We start from the raw sequence: 21,675 nt of genomic DNA, 5'->3' as shown, positions 1-21,675 counted from the left end.
ATAGTTTTAGGGTTGGGGGTCACCACAACATGAGGAACTGTATTAACACGAGGGTCACAGCACTAGGAAGATTGAGAACCACTGGTTTAGAGAGCAGGGTGGAAGCTGCTTGTTCTGCTGGTCTGGGAGGGAAAAGTTCCCAGTTAAAAGCAGTACACAGTGGCTAATGGGAGAACCTGTAAGTCAGTTCTAGGGGAGAGAGGAAGCAGGGAGGAAGATGGTCAGGCAGACTTCCCGTAAAGGAAACTACCAGTTAGTATCCGGTTATCTGTGAGATGCTGCTATGACAATGCGGACACCCAGAATGAAGACAAGAAAGAAAACAATGGGAGATGAAAGGTGTGCGAATGTTGGGGATGTATGTGAGTATAAAAGTTAAATCCTCTTCACAGAAAAAGTGACACTTAAAACTGAGAATTCATGAATAAACAACTTCAAAAAATTGGAAAGCCCAGCATGGTGATCCATGCTTTTAATCCCAGCACTCAGAAGACAGAAAGAGAGCGAGCTCTCTCTGAATTTGAGGGCAGCCTGGTCTACATATCAAATTCCAGGAGAGCCAGGGCTATGTAGAGAGACCCTGTCTCAAAAAAAAAAAAAAAAAAAAAAAAAAACCCAAATAATATAAAAAAATTTTTAAAGTAATAAAAACTTGAACACTCCCCAGTTAAAACTACTCTGGGGAGTAGGAGGTAGACAGGCCATTAGTTGAACTATTTGACTTAAAAAAGATCATACATCTGAGTAATCCTTCTAATTAAATCTACTGGGATGAATGGTATAGGATCAGTAAAGGAGGCCTTGTCCTGAGATAGCCAGTTTGCAGAGCAAGGAGAGGAAGCCTCCATACCCACACTGTTGGATTCCAAAATGAGGGTCACGGCACAGAGCAGATTCACATTCGCATTGAAGACCGTGAGTTCCACAAAGAGGGCTTTCGTGCAGTGATCCAGCCAGTGCCTCTGCTCCAGATGCTGCAGAACTCTGGAGACACAGGGAAATGGAGCCAGCTACTTTCCCCATCCAATGCTGTAATGGAGGACAGTACCCTGGCACTGTTACAGACCCCACGAGAAGCCACATTCCTTCATCTAGTGTTCCTATAAAATACTTCACGACTTGTAACACCCAAACTCTCACGGTGGTAACATGGGTGGTTAACTAAGAAACAAGACGTTCACAGTTGTAGTCACACCAAGGTTCGAGACTGAGGAAACACTATTTGGCATTTAATCTGTAAGGCAGGATTAATTTCATAAACTCCATCAACTACTACTTGAAACATTAAATATTCCTCACCAACACCTACCCAGTACCAAAAGGTGAAAGAAGTGTAGAAGTATAAATGCCGTTATTTGATTGACATTGTTTTTGAGCAATTATTTGCTGCTATAATCTTGAAACAAGTTTAATATTAAAATATTGTTACTTTTATAGGGGGTGTGTGTATGTCATGGTGAATATGTGGAGGGCAGAGGACAACTCGAAGGAGTCAGTTCTCTCCTATCCTGTGGCACCTAGGGATCCATCTCAGGCCATCATGCTTAGAGGCGAGCATCTTTACCTGCTGAGTCATCTTGCCTGCTCAGAAAATAATAATTACTATTTTTTTTTTTTGAGACAAGGTTTCTCTGTATAGCTTTGAAGCCTGTCCTGGAACTCGCTCCGTAGACCAGGCTGGCCTCGAACTCACAGAGATCTGCCTGGCTCTGCCTCCTGAGTGCTGGGATTAAAGACATGCGCCACCACTGCCAGGCAGAAAATAATTATTTTAATTTAGACTTTTTTATGCATAATGACAAAGACTCAAAGAGGCTAATGTTTCCTTTTATATTTGAAGATTACAGTGTGTCTAAGACAGACAGACTCACCGGAGTTCAGCTACCCCTAGAATTGAAACTAAAATCTCTTTTCAGATTAAAAACAGTCTTTTTTTTTTCAAATTGACAAAACAAAACACATTTATAACTTGAAGTTGACCAAGGAATTTTTAAATTTAAAGGTGTAGTTCTAGGGTCTGGGGTCATGGCTCAGTGGCTAAGAGCACTGGCTGCTCTTCCAGAGGACCCAGGGTCAATTCCTAGCAGCCACACAGCAGCTCACAACTGTCTGTGACTCCAGTCTTAGGGCATCCAACACTCTCTTCTGGCCTCTGAGGGCACTGCACACATGTGGTAAACAGACATTTGTGCAAGCAAAATACCCATATACACCAAATAATAATAAAAATAACATGGTATATTCCCGTAGAAGTATAAAATAGAAGTGTGTAAAAGTACCAGAGACAGTACAGAAACATTACAATAGCTGTTGGAACATCTCAGCTGGGCCCAAATTCCTAGCTGTCCTGTGATGGGCCTCTTGTCCAGGGCACAGACTCACCTGGCTGCGGCACTGGAGTTTCTTCCAAGTCTTACAATGTATCCTCCTCCTGAGTAAGTGGCAAATTCCCCTTGGGTGGGATAGCCTCCCAGTGACTCCTGATTCTGATAATGCCAAATACTGTCTGTTTCTGTGATGTTTGTATCAGGGGGCACCCAGCCAACCCCATAGTTCTCTCTGTCCTCCTGATGCTGGGGATGTGAGGTCACTTGTTCATGGAGAGATACCGGGAAGAGTGTGTCATTAGGGATGCGAATCTGGCGAAGCAAAACATTGCCCAGAAGAAAGGAGTTTCCATCAGTAATAAATCCTAGTGAGAAAGTAAAAGAAACAATTAAAAAATTGTCTTGTTGCTAACTGAATGAGACAATCCAAGTACACTTCATTGGCAAATTTGAAAACATTTACAGACATGAGCTAATGCAGTCAGACAAAAAGTATAAAAACAAATGAAATTGTATGCCAATTTGTAAATGATATGTATTATCTAGATGAACTAAGAGGATCAATGGAAAATCTATTAACTTAAAAATGATAACTTATCGGGGGTTACTTGGCACGAACTAATAGTATTCATCTAGCTATACCACTTACAACAGGGGCAGGAATAGACTATCTCATTTAAACAGGAACCCCAAAGATAAACCCTAACAAAAGATGGAAAACTAGACATCCATCCATTCTTCGGCAGAACACATTCTGTACTGACATGATGGAGCCCTGTTCTAGATGCCGGGAACACACGGTGGATGCAAGGGCGCTCCCACCCACCGAGAGCTCACAGGTGAGGACCCAGGACAGGCGGCACACCATGTTCAGGTGTCAGGAAATAGTGTTTGTGAGGATCAACAGTGCTGTTAGGATGACAGGGAAGTGTCTCTGGTGGAGTGGCAGGGAGAGACCCAACAGAGCATAGCGTAGATGCCAGCAGGGGACAGCAAGTTCTAAGACTCCCAGGGCGATGGCATGATTGATGTACTTAATGAAAAGTGACAGGCGCATCAGTGGCTGTGGTGGAGCACATGGGGGTTAGAGGAGGAAGAGATGAGGTGAGGGGTGTAGGTCAGGGCTGGGCAGAGCAGGCCCTTGTCAACCGGAGGGATTTGACATTTATTCTAAATGTCTCTGCCGGGAGATTTTGGACAGTGGACTCACAGCTTTATGATTTAAATATGTAGAGATGAAGAATGGAAAAAGGGTTGCCTTTACGAAGGTGAAAAATGGTGCCTTGGTTTAGTTCTAACTTACATTTCTCTTCGGAGTGCAGGCTGCAAAGCCCGGTACTGTTCCAGAGCCGGCTGCAGAGTTTGGAAATGCTTTCACTATGAGGCTGAGGGTGTGGGCAACTCCGGTACTTTGCTGATAGGATTACTTATTGACACAGAGCAATCTGGAAACACTGTTTTTCAGTGCTGGTGATTGACCACTAATCTACATCCCAAGGCCTTTTTGTTTTGTTTTGTTTTGAGATAGTTTCAGTATGTAGCCCAGGCTGGCTTCTACTTCCCAACTGCCAGGGTTTCAGATATGAACCATCACATTCAGTTAGCGATACTTATTTTAGGCTTATTATTGTTTGAGTGTTGGCTTGCATGTTCGTATGTATACTACATGCATGTTTGGTACCCGAGGTCAGAAGAGGGTGTCAGATTTCCAGAGACTGGAGTTACAGACAGTTGTGGATACTAGTAATTGAACCTGGGTCCTCTCCAAAAGCAATAAGTGCTCTTAACTCATGAGCCAACTCTCCAGCCCTGGCAATATCTTTTTTAAAGTTAAAAATGTAGGACATGTGGGCACTGGTACTACACGCCTTTAATCCCAGCATTCGAGAGGCAGAGGCAGGCAGATCTCTGTGAGTTTGAGGACAGCCTGGTTTATAGAATGAGTTCTAGGACAGACAGGACAGTTACACAGAGAGACCCTGCCTTGAAAAAAAAAATGGTAGGAGGCTGGAGAGATGGCCCAACAGTTAAGGGCACTTATTACTCTTCCAGAAGATTGAATTTGGTTCCAGCACCCAAGTCGAGTGATACTTGCACACATGTGGTACATTCATAAAAATACATTAGAAAACTGTTGTGTGCTATTATGATTGTGTTCTGACAAATAAAGGTTGCCTGGAGTCAGAGGGAGGAGCTAGCCACTAGCTGATCAAAATTGACCATAGAGGTTTGGAGGACTGTAGACAGATAGGAGATGGGAAGTGGTAAGGTGGGCCTAAGAGAGGATCTCGGCCCTTTTGAGGGAGGGATAGAAGAGGTAGGAAGTCACCGGTGGCTGCTCCCCTGCTTCTCTGATCATTTAGGTTCTTACCCCATATTTGACTCCCGATTTTTTATAGGTAAAGAATCATTAGATAAACGCTTCAAACAACTGTATATATAGGGACTAGAAAAATGGCCCAGTGCTGCCCTAGCAGAGGACCCAGATTCAATTCCCAGCACCCACACGGTGGCTCACAACCACCTGTAACTCCAGTCCCAGGGATCCACCACCTTCTTCTGACCACCACAGACTCCTGCACACACACAGTACACATGCATTCACATAGGCAGCGCACACACACATGACATACAAAAAGTTAAAAATGTGTATATACTCTGACCTAGCAAACCTTTTCCAAGGAATTTCTCAAAGACACATTTATACATGTGTGAGGTAATTTTTAGCATTCAGACCCACTTCTTGGAGTCCTGGCCAATAAGCAGCCCGCCCAGCATCCTGATGTCATCCTACATTCCCATTCCCTTTAAGAAAGGACTCCTCCCCCTTTACCTGCTCTCTCTTCCCCCTTTCACCACGAGGTAGCACGCACCTCCCCCTCCCTTCTTTCTCTCCCTCCCTCCCTATTTCTCTCTTCCCCTCTCCCCTCTCGCTTCCCCCCACCAAACAGAACTCTCCACTGTCTCTCACCTGCCGTGGGGCCCCTTGGCTCCACCTGCCAAGGCCTCTCTCTTGCTGCCGTTTCAGAGCAGTAATGATAGGAACAGTCTTAGTATTAAAACCTTCAGAGATGAACTAAATGCTGACTATAGAAGTTACAGTGCATCTGTACAACAGACTTCTGTATGTAAGTGGATAAACGGAGCAGAGGCGGCTTCATATACACTGATGGGGACAAATTAGGGGAAAAGCCACATCCATGACAATGTTTGTAGTTTGTCACCATTTACTGTCACGGAGTCACTTCCCAGACACCCCTACCATGGCCCATGAGACACTGAGGCAAGGTCAAATGGCTTTTTTTTTTTTAATGGCTGCAACTCTGTGGGCTCCCCAAAGATCTGTTCCCCGAATTTCTTCTAAGCAGGTTTCATTACCTCAGTTCTCCCAAAGGTCAGTGGCTTGAGCAGAAAAGATGAACGGATGAGACTGGCCTGCAGCAGTTTTGAAAGCAATGATTTTTAAGAGCTAAGTAAGTAAAACACGCTAGTGTTGACTTTTAACTGCTTTTCACACTGTGCCTACTGGACTGGATTTCTATGGTGATATTTTATTTGTGCTGAAATGTGATCTTATTTGTATGTTAATAACGTTGCCTGGAGATCAGAAGTCACAGCGAGCCATAAGCAGGAGTCAGGTGGTGGTAGCACACGCCCTTAATCCGATCACATGGCAGGCAGAGTCCCTGTGGTCAAGGACACACCCAAAGCAAGGTGACCTGAACTTTTAATCCCAGTACCAACCATAGAGACCTGGAGGCAGTGACAAGGAAGTCATGTGGTTGGGTTTAGAGCCAATGAGAAGGCAGAACAGAAAGGCAATAAAAAGACAGGACACAGCAAGAAGGTCTCTCTCCCGGGGGAAGGATGGCAGCAAATGGTAAGCTAAGGTGGTCTCAGCTCTTGGCTTCTGTCAATCTCTGGGCTTTTAATTGTGCATTTGGCTCTGTGCTCCTTATTTAGTAAGACCATTTAGAATTTCATCTACAGATTTCTTTTTAAAACGAGGTCTTGCATAGTAGCCTGGGCTGGCCTCAGATCCCGACTCCACCTCCCGAGTGCCAGGACTGTGAAGACCATCTGTGGCGTGCTTGTTCTCTTCATCCTGAGGTCGGTCCATCCCGGCAGCAGTATAGCAAAGCTCCGTTTCCCCAGGGGTGACAGGCAGCGCTCCTCTGTCACTACCATGTGCAGACATTACTTATTCTGAGTACTCAGACCTGTCATATAGGACAGGGCCTGAGATTCTTCCCATTGAATGGGGGAATCCAGAGCAAAGGTTGGGATATCTACCCAGGATTCCACACTGATCAGGCTCTCAGTCTGCTCTTTATCCTGTGGTGCTAAACCCAATACTGTGGTGCTGTACTGCTATCCTGTGGTGTTATACCCTATCCTGTGGTTCTATACCCTATCCTGTGTACCCTATCCTGTGGTGCTGTACCCTATCCTGTGGTATATACTGCAACCAAGGAGGCCAAGAGGAGACTAACCCCTCGATGGCCTCAACTTTTGCCATCTTGGCTTCTAATCATTTTGCCAATATTTTATTCGGTATAGAGTTATGTATTACAAATAGAACGCTCCCTGAACCTAAAACTGTTGTCATCCAAAACTGTACTTAGGAAAAAAATTACCATACAATGAGTAGGAGTTGCCTTCTGTAGAACGCTCACACAGCCAGTGCACTGGCAGGAGACCGAAAGCGCTTGCTAAGATGAACATATCCTTCAGCTTCTCTTCAGGAACACAGGCGATGTCCTGAATCTCACCATGAAGCCACCAGCCCCGAGGTAAATGGAAATAATGATTCCCAGAATTCAGCTTACTCAGCAGGCCACAAAGTTATGTCATGGCAAAGCTGGGTAACGGGCAACAACCCAAACCACAGTGATCAAGAAGTGCCTTGGAGGGAAGAAAACTTGAGCCATTTGTACATGCTGCAGGATGAAGCTTGGCAATACCGCTTTTGGTGAGGTCCTTTGAGGACACAGACCCCTTATGACCATTTTCCCCCCAGGATAGGGTTTCTCTGTGAGGCTGTCTTGGAACTGGCTCTTAGACCAGGCTGTCCTTGAACTCACAGAAATCTGCCTGCCTCTGCCTGAGTGCTGGGATTAAAGGCGTGCGCCACCAGTGCCTGGCACTGGCTTTTTTTTTTTTTAATCAGCTCCTAGGAAAGGTCTCTGCAGACTGTAGATGTCCAATTCATGTTTGTAGGACTAAACTGGGTAAGCACACAGACAACTTACATACAGAGAGCTAGGAAAAATGACACACGTGGCCAAAAGCCCATCCCATGTAGAGACCATTCTTATTAGACCACACTCCTGTACTCCTGTGTGTGGCTGAGTCCCAGGGCTATGGTGATATTTTGTTTGTGCTTTAATAAATAAAGCTCGGGGCTGGAGAGATGGCTCAGTGGTTAAGAGCACTGGCTGTTCTTCCAGAAGTCCTGAGTTCAATTCCCAGCAACCACATGGTGGCTCACAACCATCTGTAATGAGATCTGGTGCCCTCTTCTGGCCATGCAGACAAAGCACTGTACACTAAACAAACAAACAAACAAACCTTTTTTTTTGGGGGGGGGGGTTCGAGACAGGGTTTCTCTGTGTAGCTTTGTGCCTTTCCTGGAACTCACTTGGTAGCCCAGGCTGGCCTCGAACTCACAGATCCGCCTGCCTCTGCCTCCCAAGTGCTGGGATTAAAGGCATGCGCCACCACCACCCAGCTCAAACAAACAAATCTTAAAAAAATAAATAAAGCTTGCCTGGAGATCAGAGGAAAAGGTCAGACATTATAAGTAAACAAAGAAGTCAGGCAATGGTAGCACATGCCCTTAATCTAATCACTTGGCAGGCAGGATCTCTGTGTGTTTAAGGCCACACTGGAAACAGAGCCAGCTGTGGTGGCACACGCCTTAAATTCCAAAACTAGTTAACCCTGGAGGTCTGTGCAGACAGACAGGAAGTGACAGATCTGGGTAGGAAGAGGAAGTGATGTAGTTGAATGGAGAGAGCAAATCAGATGGCAGAACAGCAAGGCATATAGGCGTGGGTAGACAGGAAGTAACTGGCATTTGGAAGCTGCAGAGTTGGTGAGGTAAAGTTGGCTGGTGACTTTCCCTATTTCCCTGATCTCCCTAAGGCTTTCACACCTATATTTGACTCTGTGTTTTTTATTTAATAAGACCATTTAGAAATTCATCTACACAGGGTCCCTGCACTTACTTTTATGCTGTACATGAATCCGTGCTGATTCCTGTGTCATGCACCATTGGGAATCAGACTCCACGGATCACCATGAGTAGTTAACTGAAGCTTCTTGGATGGAGTCTAGGGTCTTTGCAGTGTCCACAGAGGTGTGGCCCATTGAGAAGCCGGCTGACCTTTCTCTAGTTTTCCACGGGTTGTAGACGAGGTCTTGTACCTCCCATCTGCCCCAGGACTGTCCTTACCTCTGTAATCCCCATATAGGCTAGGAAGGAGGGTGTGGTTGGCCCATGGGTAGAAATCTTCCACAAGTTTGATTTCTGAGAAACGGTGAGAAAACCTCTTCCAGATAGCTTGATGGAGGAAAAACTGACTGGAGTCCCTTGCAGAGTAGACGGTAGCCATCAGCAGGCTCAGAAAGAGGATCTGGACTGGTTTACAAGAAAAAAAAAATCATCTGAGCAGTTACTTTAGACATCTAAACCTTCTCATTTTTCTTACACTTACAGACTTCTGCAGGTCAAAAACAGTAAAAATGGAGCTGGGCATAATGACACAACCTTTAGTTCCAGCACTTGGCAGGCAAAGGCAGGTGGATCTCTGTGAGGCCAGCCTGGTCTACAGAGCGAGTTCCGGGATGGCCAGAGCTACATAACGAGACCCTGTCTCAAAAAAGCCAAAAAACCATCAAACCGAAAAAGAACCCAAATCCAAAAAATCCAGGAGTTGAAATGGGCAATTTCAAATAGTTCAACCCAATGGGTATGAACACACACACACACACACACACACACACACACACACACACACACACACAGAAATATATACATATGTATTATAAATATACATATTTCTTTTCCAGATTCATCCTGCCAGTAATCAGAAATTAATTCAAGATTCATAAGATCCACCCATGTTTACACTGTACTTTGATTCTTAGACATAAGTGCTCCTTCACATTCTGGATTCACAAAAGGAAAGGCATGAAAAGAAAAGAACAATAACAGAGTCATTGTTTTCTGATATCTGGTTCAGGGAGGCCAGTAGTGTACTGAGTATGTTAAACCCAGCACTTAGAAGAACCTTTTTCCAAAGCAATTGCATTGTTCCCCCAGTATGTCCAGAGAGTATGTAAGTTGGGTCTTGTTTTCCCTTGGCAGGTGGAGACCTCCCACTCCACCTCGGTGAAACCTGAGGACTAGAAGCTCGGGGCTCTTCCCATTGAGCACATCACCTGCATTGCTGGAATTCTAAATTTCCTCTTCAAAGACACTTTTCTGCCCTCCCCTGTCTTCCATCTTGTTCTCCCTGGCCCTCCCCGCTGGCCAGTGTGTACAGAGGTGCATGCTGCTACCACCCCTTCGTACCCAGAGGACCACCAGTCAGCTTGAAGAGCTGCTTCTTCCAGGCTGTCTTTGGGTGCTTGGCCGAGCTGGTCATGGCTGGGGCAGTATAGATGGGGTTGTTCTTATCTCTCAAACCAGGCGCTGATGAAGAACACTTTGCTGTCAAATATTGAAATATAGGCCAAATAAATGTTACATTTCATTACGTTTTGTTGAGCGTCTACTGTGAGCATTCCTGTTGAATGTTGGAGGGGCAGATAAAACGTTGTCTAAGCAACACATCTCTATCTATGGGGGAAAGGCCTGGGTTTTCCTTCTTAAACTCCCAACCCACTGGGGCCCAAACTTATAAAAGACAATAAAAATTTGGTTACTAGAAAAATGAAATTCAGCACTGTGGTGATATATGGTGTACCCTAATAAAATTTGCCTGAACACCAGGGAGACAAAGGGACAAGCTCCTGCCATGTCTCACCTTGCCAACTCCACGAACCCTCTGACTGAATGTCTCTGAGTCCTCAGCTGAAAGGTCTCCAGCCAAAAGAATCTCCTCAGCTGAAAAGGGCTTTGGTTCCTGTCTCCTCACGCCTTATATACCTTTCTCTGCCTAGCCATATTACTTCCTTCCTAGTGCTGGGATTAAAGGTGTGTGCCACCACTTCGCGGATCTGTTTCTCTCCTAGACTGAGTCAATCTCATGTAGTCCAGGGTGGCTTTGAACTCCAAGAGATCCAGATGGATCTCTGCCTCTAAGTGCTAGGATTAAAGATGTGTGCCACCACTGCCTGGCCTCTGTGTTTAATCTAGAGGCTTGTTCTGTTCTCTGATCTTCAGGCAAATGTTATTAGGGTACACGATATATCACCACATAGCACAAGTATGGGTGCATGGCTGAGTTGTAGAGTGCTCGTCTAACATGCATGAACTTGGTACCATACCAAACAAACCCTAGCGTGTTCTCCCTGCCCCCTTTTCTGACAATGTCTCTATTGTCAGAAATAGCCCGGGCTGGCTTCACAGGGATGATCTCCTCCAACTCAGCCTCCCAGATGTTGAAATTACAAGCATGCACCACCACCACCCACTGGTAAGGATTTTCTCTCAGTGCTGGGAATCCTGTGCAGCACCTCACACACACCAGGCAAGTGCTCTGTTGAGCTCGACCCTAGCCCTTTCATCATAAACATTAGATTCAGTAGGCATAAGCTATTCCGCTGTATTCTTCTATCTTGAACTAGAGACCTGTGCTTCTCCTCAGGGGAGTGCACTGTGGGAACATTGTTCTCAAGTTTAACATGAATAGACATCACCTGGGCTTCTTCTCAATGCAGATTCAGGGATAAAGTCCCACACTGAGCACTGCTAACGAATCCAGGGAGGGACAATGGTCTGGTCTAAAGACTTATACAGAACAGAAGCAGGTAGGATTTATAGCAAAAGGGAAGGCTAGAGATCGAGGTAGGGAAAGAGACAGAGAGAGGGGAAATCAAAGAAAACTCACCAGCATGCCAAATACGATACAATCACTGGAAAATAAACAAAACCTCTCCAAAGAAAGTTGGAGATGGCGTCATAGAGGAATTGGTATTTGACTTTTCTTTTCCGTGCTGGGACTCACTTCAGGGCCTTTCGTCTACCAGCAAGCACTCTCGCCCTGAACTATACCCCACACAACACATGTCTTAAGGGCAGGTCACAGATCTTCAGAGGGACAAGGACAAGACCTTTGAGAAAGAAGTCACTTCCCATAAAGAAAACAGTTCAAGTGCATAAGAAATGAAAGGAAGACAAGAAAGGCATTTCAAGTGAGATTTTTTAAATTTGTAAAACCTCACTAGGAATGGAGTGCCTCGCCTTTAGCATGTCCACTGTTGAGTTTAAGCAAGCGATTGCTAGGTTTGGGTCCATCACATTCTCCTCCATGTGGTACCCCTTCCTTCCCTCAGAGAGGTAACCTTTTCCTGAGTTTTAGAGATTATTCCTGTTTTTTTTTTCTTCAGCATTTACAGAAACATTTACAGGGGATACACACACCTGCTCTAGCCAACACATGGATAAATAACATCGTGCTAGCATTTTTGAGTCTTACAGTTTTGCCTCAGCATTGTGTGTGCAACATTCCTTCAGGTGATGTAACTTCAGTCAGTTTTTTACAGGCTGTAAAAATGTCTCTCAGACTTGGTGACTGAGTGTGGAGAATAAGAGTACTTAGGATTACTCTGATGTGTAGAGCATTGGGGGTGAGGCCACCTGACAGAAATGAGAAAATACACAAGAGTGGATTTGTGGGGCGGGCGGGCAGCTCCGCCGGAGACAACTGAAAGCATTCAGGTAGAGAAGACAGGCAGTACAGGTACCGTCTGGGGCTCAGGGAGGAGAGATACAAGGAAGCACTGGTTTCCAGGGGAATGTGAGTTTGTGACACTGGGCTCTGGGCAGAGATCAGCCAAGTGACAAGGCCTCTGAGGAAACTGGAATCTGAGGTAGCTCACATTCCACTGTTTTTACATCGTTTGCTCTTTGTAAAATTAAACAGTAGCTGGGATGATTTGGATTACCCCACAGTGCTACGATTCTCTTGGCGTGTTGTTCCTTGTCTCTGTTAAGCCATGGCATCTGGTTGGCCGTCAGTGAGAACAGGACTGTGAGGAACGTCACCTGGAGACAAGAGGATGGGGGAACTCCATGAGCAGGTACTGGAAGGCCCCAGATGATAATGTCGCACATACAGGTGCCGGTGGAGACTCATAGTATGTTCCATTTATTTATTTAGATTTATTTATTTATTATGTATACAGCATTCTGTCTGCATGTGTCCCTGCAGGCCAGAAGTGGGCACCAGATCTTACTACAGGTGGTTGTGAGCCACCATGTGGTTGTTGGGAATTGAACTCAGGACCTCTGAAAGAGCAGTCAGTGCTCTTAACCACTGAGCCACCTCTCCAGCCCTGTCCCATTCATTTATACATTTATATTATTGTGTAGCCATGGCATCCCTGTGGAGATCAGAATCGCTTCCCAGAGTCAGTTATTGTCTTCTGCCATGTAGGGTTCAGGGATCAAACTCGGGTTCCTTTACTGACGAGTGACCTGACCAGCTCCTTGTGTGGGCATTCTCATGTTAAGAAGCTGTTAACTTATTTACACGTTGTCATGATTTTATGTTTTAAAAAGTTCAAGTCTTAGAGAAATACAAATTTTAGAGCTAGACAGACGAAAGTCGTGTGAACTTTGGAATTTTCTTTTTCAGAACAGATGAAACAATGTTGGCCATCACTGGTAATTTTTGATGCTGGGTAAGAGAACTTGAGACTTCATTATGTTATTTTCCATACTTTGATGTTCTTTGACTTTTCATTAGTTAAAAATTTAAAATCTTTATGTGTTCCTTAAAATTTTTTTAAAGATTTATTTATTTTATGTGCATGAGTGTTTTGCCTTCATTTATGTATGTTTACCACTTGCATGCCTGGTACCCACAGAGGTCAGAAAAAAGTTCCACATCCTCTGCAACTGGAGTGATGGGCATCTGTGAGCCACCGTGTGGGTGCTGGGAATCAAACCTGGGTCCTTTGCAAAGGCAGCCAGTGCTCTTAACTGCTGAGCCATCTTTCTTGCCCCAATTCTGTTCCTTTAGAAAAGTGGTTTGTGGTTGATTTTTAAGTTATTGTCATTGTTTTATTGTTATTAATATTGTTATTACCATCGTGTGTGCGCGTGCTCTGCAATACTTGTGGGAGTCAGAGGACGACTTCGTGGAGCTGGTTCTCGCCCTCTACCTTCATGTGGGTTCCTGGCATCAAATTTAAGTGGTTAGATTTGTTTTCAGACAGCCAGTGTCGTTACCTGCTGAGCCGTCTGTCTCAACAACCACAGTGTGTGACCTGGAACTCGCTCTGTAGCCTAGTCTGGCCTCGAACTCACAGAGATCCGCCTGCCTCTGCCTCCCGAGTGCTGAGATTAAAGGCGTGCACCACCTCCGCCTGGCCACACCATTTGATTTTTAAAAACTGCCCCATCTTCAACGTTTTCTGCCGTGTGTATGCTAATCTATTAGTTGCTAGGCATTTTCTGTTGCTACTTAACATAGATCCCTAACAAATATCACTCTGCCTGTTGATTTGTTTACTAATTTTCAAGACACTTGGGTTTACACATGTGGCCTCAGTTTCTCCAGCTTCCTACAATTGTAGTGGTCCATCCCACTCTTCACATACCTTTAGTGGCTGGCTGACAAAGATGTCTTGAAGCACGGAGAGCATCATTGAAATAACCCAGCTGGTGGCTTGGTCTTTGTTCAACTCCAAGCTATAAAGTGTTACAAAAAAAGCCGAAGCCAGGCTAATGACACCTAGGAGGAGCCAGCAGATGTACTTCAACCATTTGAACAGGCCGAAGGACACGGGCGTCTTCCTTTCTTCTGGGCTTAGGATGGGGAAACTGGTTGAGTGCCTGAAGAATAGAAATTGGAGGATTCATCTCCAGCTAGACACCAAGAGAAAGTTTACGGGTAGTGACGAGAGCCCTGAGTGCTTACCTGCAGGGCCCTCGCTCCCTGGGAAGAAGTTGTGTCTCCAGGAGTTCCTGGAGCTTTTGAAGTTGGCTAACTGCTTCTGAGAAGTCACAGGGCTGGTGAACAGGGGCAGCACTGAGCTCACTTAGGTGCGATTTCAGTCTCTGTAGAACTTGGAGCAGGTAGCGGCAGAAATGGTGGTGGTTTTCAGAAACCACTGCGGATTTAGTTCAGGTGGACACGTTCACAAATGGGAGATTTCAATAAACGGGGATCAGTGACGGAGATGAGTAATTATTAGGTGACAGTAGAGCTAACGTTTCCCAGGACTGGTGGAGACAGGCTCCAGCACCTCTAGTACTACTTCCCGCTGAGGGTGCAGACCCGTCTCACCATTGTACAGTTCCGAACTTTGACCCAGACACTTTGAAAACTTTCCCACCCAAGCTCCAGTACATGCAGCCTAGATAGACTAGCAAGCGCCCAAACCGGATTCAAAATTCATAAATCACGCAACCTCTCCACTCAAGGGAAGAAAAAGATGACATGACAGATTCTGCTGGTGGAATACGGGATCTAAATATTTTTATGTTTTTACAATTAGTACTGTAGTTTTATCACAAGGCTATCTAGAAGTCAAGAGACCGAAGCTATTGGTCCAAGACTGAAAGCTTAAGGAAATTAAATAAGCATAAATTGCCTTGTGCTGAAAGGCAAAAATGAATAAGAACTGAAGGGGATGCATGGGAGTGGAGGAGATGCTAGAAAGCATTACTAAAATCACTGGACTTTACCGTCTTCCCATCGGGATTCTGTCTGCTGGTGACGGCCTTGATCTTCTAAGTGAGAATAAATAAGGCTGGAGAAAAGCATCACCAGCTTGTTAATGTCACAAGAACTCCACGAAGTCTGTTCACACTCCGAGAGCAGATGTGTGTTTCTCCTGAGCAGGAATCCCACAGTTTCCTTTAATTCCTGGATATGGAACCGAGTTGAGAGGCTTCAGTCTGTCTTGCCTAGTCCACACTGGGCACAATTACAGAAGGCTGGCCTGTTTCTTTTGGTCAAGGGCACGGCTTAGCGTAAAGAAACCCAGTGCTTCATTTTCTAATGTTTTCAGAGAAGAGTCACCCCCCAGTGCCTTCAAAACCATTTCTATCAGAGACTATAGAATGGAAGAGGGACAGTTTGCTCAAACATCAAAAACTAAAACAGCTATGGGGTAGTATGTGTTGCCCCATGTTGGGGTCCACAGAGGTTTCCGAGTGAGATCCGAGCTTGCTTTACACATCAGGGCTGCATTGCCAAACCTGGGATGGATTGACCAGGTGCGTGGTTACCAGGTGTTTGGAAGGGTCTGCACTTGGCTGTGCTAGGGGGAGGTCTTTTGCTCCCTCCTTTGGCATTTCTATAAATAGCCCTTTAGAAGAGACAGGGTGGGGGCTGCTGGGTTTTGACCCAGGCCTTCCTGAGGTTATCCTGTGTTTCTATCTGTCTCTCTCCAATATATTTCTATCTAAATATTTCCCACTTCTCCCAGCTCAAGAGTGCCTGAGGGGGGGGGAGTGGGAGTGGGCTCCCCACGGCCCCACACTCAGTCTCCAGAAATTAGATCTGAAACTTACCGTGACCACCTGTGTGGGAGAGGGAGATTCATAAGCAAGACCCAAGGGGTAGGCAGCCTGGGTGGGAGGAAGTGGGGGCAGAGGTTCTGGTGGGTGAATCAACTGGAAGAGCCGCCCAAAGACAAGATGGATAGGGAAGAGGATGACGGCAGTCTGGACGCTGATGAGTATCTCTGACCAGGTCACAGCAAATGGACCTACTGAAAGGAAAGTGCATGGTGTCAGCTTCGACCCTCCCGGGTTAGAGATACTTATGTGGGAACTTATCTGGAGGTAGAAAGTGTTCCACGGCAGTAAAGATCCTGGTATGTTCCTAAGACAGTTTTATTTATCAATGCGAGCATGAAGAGAATGTGCTAGCATATAATATCAGGGTAGTGGACAGGGAAATGAGGGTACACCATGACTCGATTCCTAACCCTTAAAGAGGGAAAGACAGCCAAAATATTCCCCACTGCAGACAGACACCTCAGGGCTCATGCTCACCCCTCTTGGCAGTGGTACCACCCATCTTCCAGAACATAACATTGATGATCATGTCACAGAGAAGTAGTGTCATACAGCAGGAGAGCCGCTGGACTCTTGTAAACTGGTTCCAGGGATGTCTAGTTGCAACTGAGAGCCACAGAGAGTCCTGAGTGAACTTTTCTATGATCGTGGAGGAGAACAGGTGTCTAAAATGGGAAATTAGATGAGAAAAGACACAATTTGCAGTTATTTTATGTTGTGTGTATGGACTCATTCAAGTGTGAGATCAGAGGATAACTTGTAGAAGTCAATTCTCTCCTTATACTGTGTGGGTTCCAGGGATTGAACCTAGGTCATCGTGCTTAGTGGCAAGCACCTTTACCTACTGAGCCATCCTGCCAGCCTAAGCTTTTACTCTGAAGCAACCTAGACTAAGGCATGGTTTGTCCAGCAACAAGATGCATAGCAACTTCTCGACCTCCACTTAACACCTTCCTGATCAAGCTCTCAGATAACATGTATTACATGAGATTAAAACAAATTTTAAGATTTATTTTATTTTGGATGTATGGGTGTTTTGCTTGCATATATGTCTGTGTACCACACACATGCCTGGTGTCCACAGAGACCATAAAAAGGCACTGGATCTCCTGGAACTTGAGTTATGATGATTGTGAACCACCGTGAGGGTGCTACGGGTTGAATCTGGTTCCTCTGCAATAGCAACAGATGCTTATACTGCTGAGCCATCTCCCCAGCCCTGCGTGAGCTCTTTGTATCATATGAGATTTTAAAATAAAAAACAATCTCATCATTTGATGATCTAAGAGTTTTGGTTGATTTCTTTTCTTCAAAAGCAGACTTCTGTTCAAGATACTTTAGGAGATTCACATTTGAATTACCATCTGTATTCCCAGTGTGGAGGAGCTGTAGGTAGTGTGTCAACTGGAGGAGCTAAGACTACCTGACGAGCCCTCACAATGACACAGACAGGGCTGGAGGGCTCCCATCTTCAAACCCAGCACTGCAGGCAGAGGCAGGCAAGTCTCTGTGAGTTCCAGGCCACTCGGGTACATAGTGAGACCCAATCTCAACCCTCCTAAAAAACAACCCCCCAAGACACCAAAGAACCCCTCCCAAAGAATAAAAATTATGAAAAACACAGAAATAGATCCAATTTGATTTCTCTTGTGAGATATGGCATGTGTGTTTTGTAGGGGTTAGGCTTAGACCCCTCAGCCTCATGCATGACAGGAAAATACTCTGTCACTGATATACTGACCCTGAAAAATACGCTCAAGAAACAAAAAAAAGATTATACACACAAATATGGTTGAAGAGAACATTAATGAACTGGAATCCACCCAGGCAGAGCTGAGTTTGGTTCCCAGAAGCCATGTTAAAAAAAAAAACCATGTGTGGTGCTGTGTGTGTGTGTGTGTGTGTGTGTGTGTGTGTGTGTGTGTGTGAGTGCACATGTGTCTAGTCCAAGCCCTAAGTGGGAAGAGATAGGTGGAGCCCTGGGGTTTAAGAGTCAGTCAGTCTAGCCTATTTGGTGAGCTCTAGACTAGTAATAGACACTGTTTTGTTTTGTTTTTTTAAAAAAAGGTGGACAGTCAGCTCTAACCTCCAAAGCATGTATGCACAATGCACATACACAACGCACACACACACACACACACACACACACACACACACACACACACGAGAGAGAGAGAGAGAGAGAGAGAGAGAGAGAGAGAGAATGAATTACCCAGAATCAGCTACAGAGAACACAAGAACAAATGTACAGATACTGCTTAACAACACGGAGGAGAGCTGAGAGCCCCCAGCACAACCAGAGAATGGCAGGTTAGTAGTGTTTTCAGAGTTTACACCTGAGAGTGTTTTTCAGAATTCAAACATGACTGTGTATATTAGAAGGACATTCTTTTTTTTTTTTTTGAGCTGAGGACCGAACTAGAAGGACATTCTGATTGCCACATAGGATGAAAGAGTGAACCACAATATGAAGAACTGGGGCAAAATTTAAAACAGGAAGAACAAATCCCATTTCCAAAACTATTCTTTATCCAACATGACAGGGAGTTCACCCAGAGCAAAGCACATTTTTGCTAGAAGCCCGGTCAGAAATATTCAGAGGTAGTTTAATTTTACAACTGTTAAACAATGGGTTAACCAGAAAAGAATGAAACAAAAAAAGCTAGGGCATGGACATTCCAAAGGGTTTTGAAAAGCTTTGATAACATTTCTGGAATCTAGAAGCCATATGACTGTGTAAGGCTGAGTGTTAGGTGCGTGCTCAGAAAACCCTCCAGGAATTCCTAATGATCACTCTTGGATGACCTTAAGACTCTCAGCAAGCCGGAGGGGAAGGCTCAGGCATGGTTGTAGATAGCCCTCCTGCACACGGGAGGCATGGCCCACTGCGCCCACGGAGCCCTGCAACCAAGAGCGGAGGCTCGCTGGAATCCAGGAATCTCAGGGAACGGTCTAATCTTCAGCCAGGCACGAGCACTATGCTGACACTACGCTAACTGTGCAAACATGTCAATTGCTGCACATGACAAAGAATCTAGACCTCACAGAATCAGTTCAGAGTCATCATTGAGTGTACAAACAGCATCCAAAACAGCCATGCTGGTGGGAGCAGAGAGACAACTGACTCCTGGAGCACGCTGTGCTAAAGACGCCGTTTTTTTTTTTTTTTTTTTTTTTTTTTTTTTTTTTTTTTTTTTTTTTTTCGAGACAGGGTTTCTCTGTGTAGCTTTGCGCCTTTCCTGGAACTCACTCTGTAGACCAGGCTGGCCTCGAACTCGCAGAGATCCGCCTGCCTCTGCCTCCCGAGTGCTGGGATTAAAGGCGTGTGCCACCACAGCCTGGCTTAAAGATGCCATTTTTAACACATCAACACATGAGAATATCCAGGGAAAAGACAGTAAACAGATGGCCTTCAAGGAGCCAAGACATTGTATTTACTAGATAAGGGCTGCTAGCCCAGGCTGACCTGGAACTCACGATCCCCCTGCCTCAGCTTCTGAGGGCTGGGGTTACAGGTGTGCGCCAGCACACTTGGCCTCTAGATAAAGACTTAATCAGCTACTTTAAATCAAAGAACTAAAGGAAATTACATTATGAGGAACCAAAAAGAAAATAAGACCTTAGTCTTACTAAATAGGAGACCAGGATAGTGGAAATTACAAAGAAAATGAGAGCTGAAAGAAGAATAAGTGAAATGAGAAACTCACTGGAGTCTGTGGCAACCTCTTATCCTTTGTCTCACAACATGCATACTCTCGGAAATTCTACTTCTAGGTGCCTAAGGGATTTCTGCACCACACATCAGGTACAAGACAATCCCTGCACTGTGACAAATCTTATTGGTCACCTAGCCCATGCCATTTGTTTCTCTTTTTTTTTTTTTTTTAACTTGTTACACAGGGTTTCTCTGTGTAACAGTCCTAACTGTCCTGAAACTCACTTTGTAGACCAGGCTGGCCGAGAACTCACAGAGATCCACCTGCTTCTGCCTCCTGAGTGCTGGGATTAAAGGTGTGTCCCCCCCCCCCCCACCTATTTCCTCTGTTCTAATAACATCCTTCTCTGCAGTGGCAAGGAACCATGGGACGCTCTCCCAGGCTATGGATCATGACTATTCAAAGCTGATCTTAGCCAGTTTGTTATGCCATTGTTTATGGGTTTCAGTTTGGGCCAAAGTAACCCAGGGGGACTCGGTGTAACCAGCTATCACACACCAAATGTGATGGGGGACACTGGCAAGGTCAAGCCACAAAGCCTTTGCTGGTGCAGGCCAACCACAAACTTTATGTTCCCGTGGCAATTTGAATACATTTTCAAAGTTCACTTGAACTTCTCCCATCAAATGGTAGACTGTCTCTCCCCCGGGAAGCTCTACAGAGTAGGGGTCACAAAGAGCAGGAACTGCTTAGCTCTCCTGAAATGCCAGTCTAGGAAAAGCTGGTCACAAGATAAAACACCCAGCTAGCCCGAGGCTGCCATGCTGGGGCAGCCATGTGTAGGTGCTGTGTGGCTGACAGCTGCCACCACCTGCCAACCATGGTGCCAGCAAGAAGTTGCAGATGGCTACAGACCCAGCCCATCAGAAGGAACGCAACTACCCAGGTATGCGCTTCCCTTAATTTCTCAAAATCATAACAAAAACAGAACGCTTGTTGGAGGAGTGATTTCTTCTGTAGCAGCTGAATGGGAGCGGCTTCTTAGAAGTAATGGAACCTTGCTGTTCCTACCACACAATGGGAGAAAAGGGAACATTCCTGAGGAGAGGTTATGGGCCACTTTCCCCCCTCATATTTAGGCATTTGATGTACGTTCACATGCTTGTTCTGAGGAGGGAAATGCCAAAGAAGAGTCCAAAATTGTGAGTCACAAAGACTGATGGGGAGACAAGGAGGAGTAAATAGCTGAGCTATAGTCTTCTAAGTGTGCATCAGTGTCTGTACTAACAGTTGTACCTGAAGGAAGAGAGCTCCTTCCTGGAGGCTGGTGTGAAGACCCTGTCACGCTCGCAGTTGCCCAAGTCCACGGCCAGCCAACAGTTGCACTGGAAATGCCATTTCTTCTTCACAGTCATATCACTGACGATCACTTGGCTCACATACCTATAGTCAGATAAAGGTCGCCATGTCAGGAAGGAGCGCAGTGACTGCTTACTGTGTGGTAAGAGGTTATCTTGCACTTGCAGTGAGTACCCAAGTAAGCAACTGATGCTTTGCAAGGTAAGAGTGATAGGCAGGCAAGCCAGTCCCACCTGCTGCCCTCAGGAAGTTCATGTCCAAGATGCTGACTACAAATTTTGTTGCCTGAGAAAATTTGTGTGTGTGTGTGTGTGTGTGTGTGTGTGTGTGTGCATCTTTCTTTGTTCTGTGTGTGATAATGATCTATTACTTCTTAAAGTATCCCATGCACCTCTATTTTTCATCATCAATGTTCAACATTTATACTAATGACTTCTCACTTTATCTGGGTCTGTAGCCACATCAGAACTATAGACCCTCAGATCTTAGATTTTATCCTCTACCTACGTATATATTTTTTTCAAATGTGTGTGTGTGTGTTTTCTGTGCACAATGTTGTGTGCACGTGCTACAGGGTGCATATGGAGATCAGAAAGCAGCCTTGGATGTCAGTCCTCTCCTTCTACCT

The 21,675-nt window shown here is 45.3% G+C and overlaps 1 protein-coding gene across 1 annotated transcript in view; it reads right to left on the bottom strand.

The window, feature by feature from the left end:
* Pkd1l3 (polycystin 1 like 3, transient receptor potential channel interacting) overlaps positions 1-21,675 on the bottom strand; it is a 71,969-nt gene that overhangs the window by 8,801 nt on the left and 41,493 nt on the right. Inside the window, 11 exon segments of the mRNA XM_037206253.1 lie at positions 851-984; positions 2,383-2,692; positions 8,785-8,970; positions 9,907-10,044; positions 12,444-12,543; positions 14,103-14,337; positions 14,423-14,615; positions 15,193-15,373; positions 16,024-16,223; positions 16,510-16,697; positions 20,985-21,131. Of these exon segments, the coding sequence (XP_037062148.1) occupies positions 851-984; positions 2,383-2,692; positions 8,785-8,970; positions 9,907-10,044; positions 12,444-12,543; positions 14,103-14,337; positions 14,423-14,615; positions 15,193-15,373; positions 16,024-16,223; positions 16,510-16,697; positions 20,985-21,131 (2,012 nt within the window).

This window comes from Peromyscus leucopus, chromosome 5, assembly GCF_004664715.2.
Source record: "Peromyscus leucopus breed LL Stock chromosome 5, UCI_PerLeu_2.1, whole genome shotgun sequence".
Taxonomy (NCBI): Eukaryota; Metazoa; Chordata; class Mammalia; order Rodentia; family Cricetidae; genus Peromyscus; species Peromyscus leucopus.
This window is presented reverse-complemented; position numbering and strand designations above follow the sequence as displayed.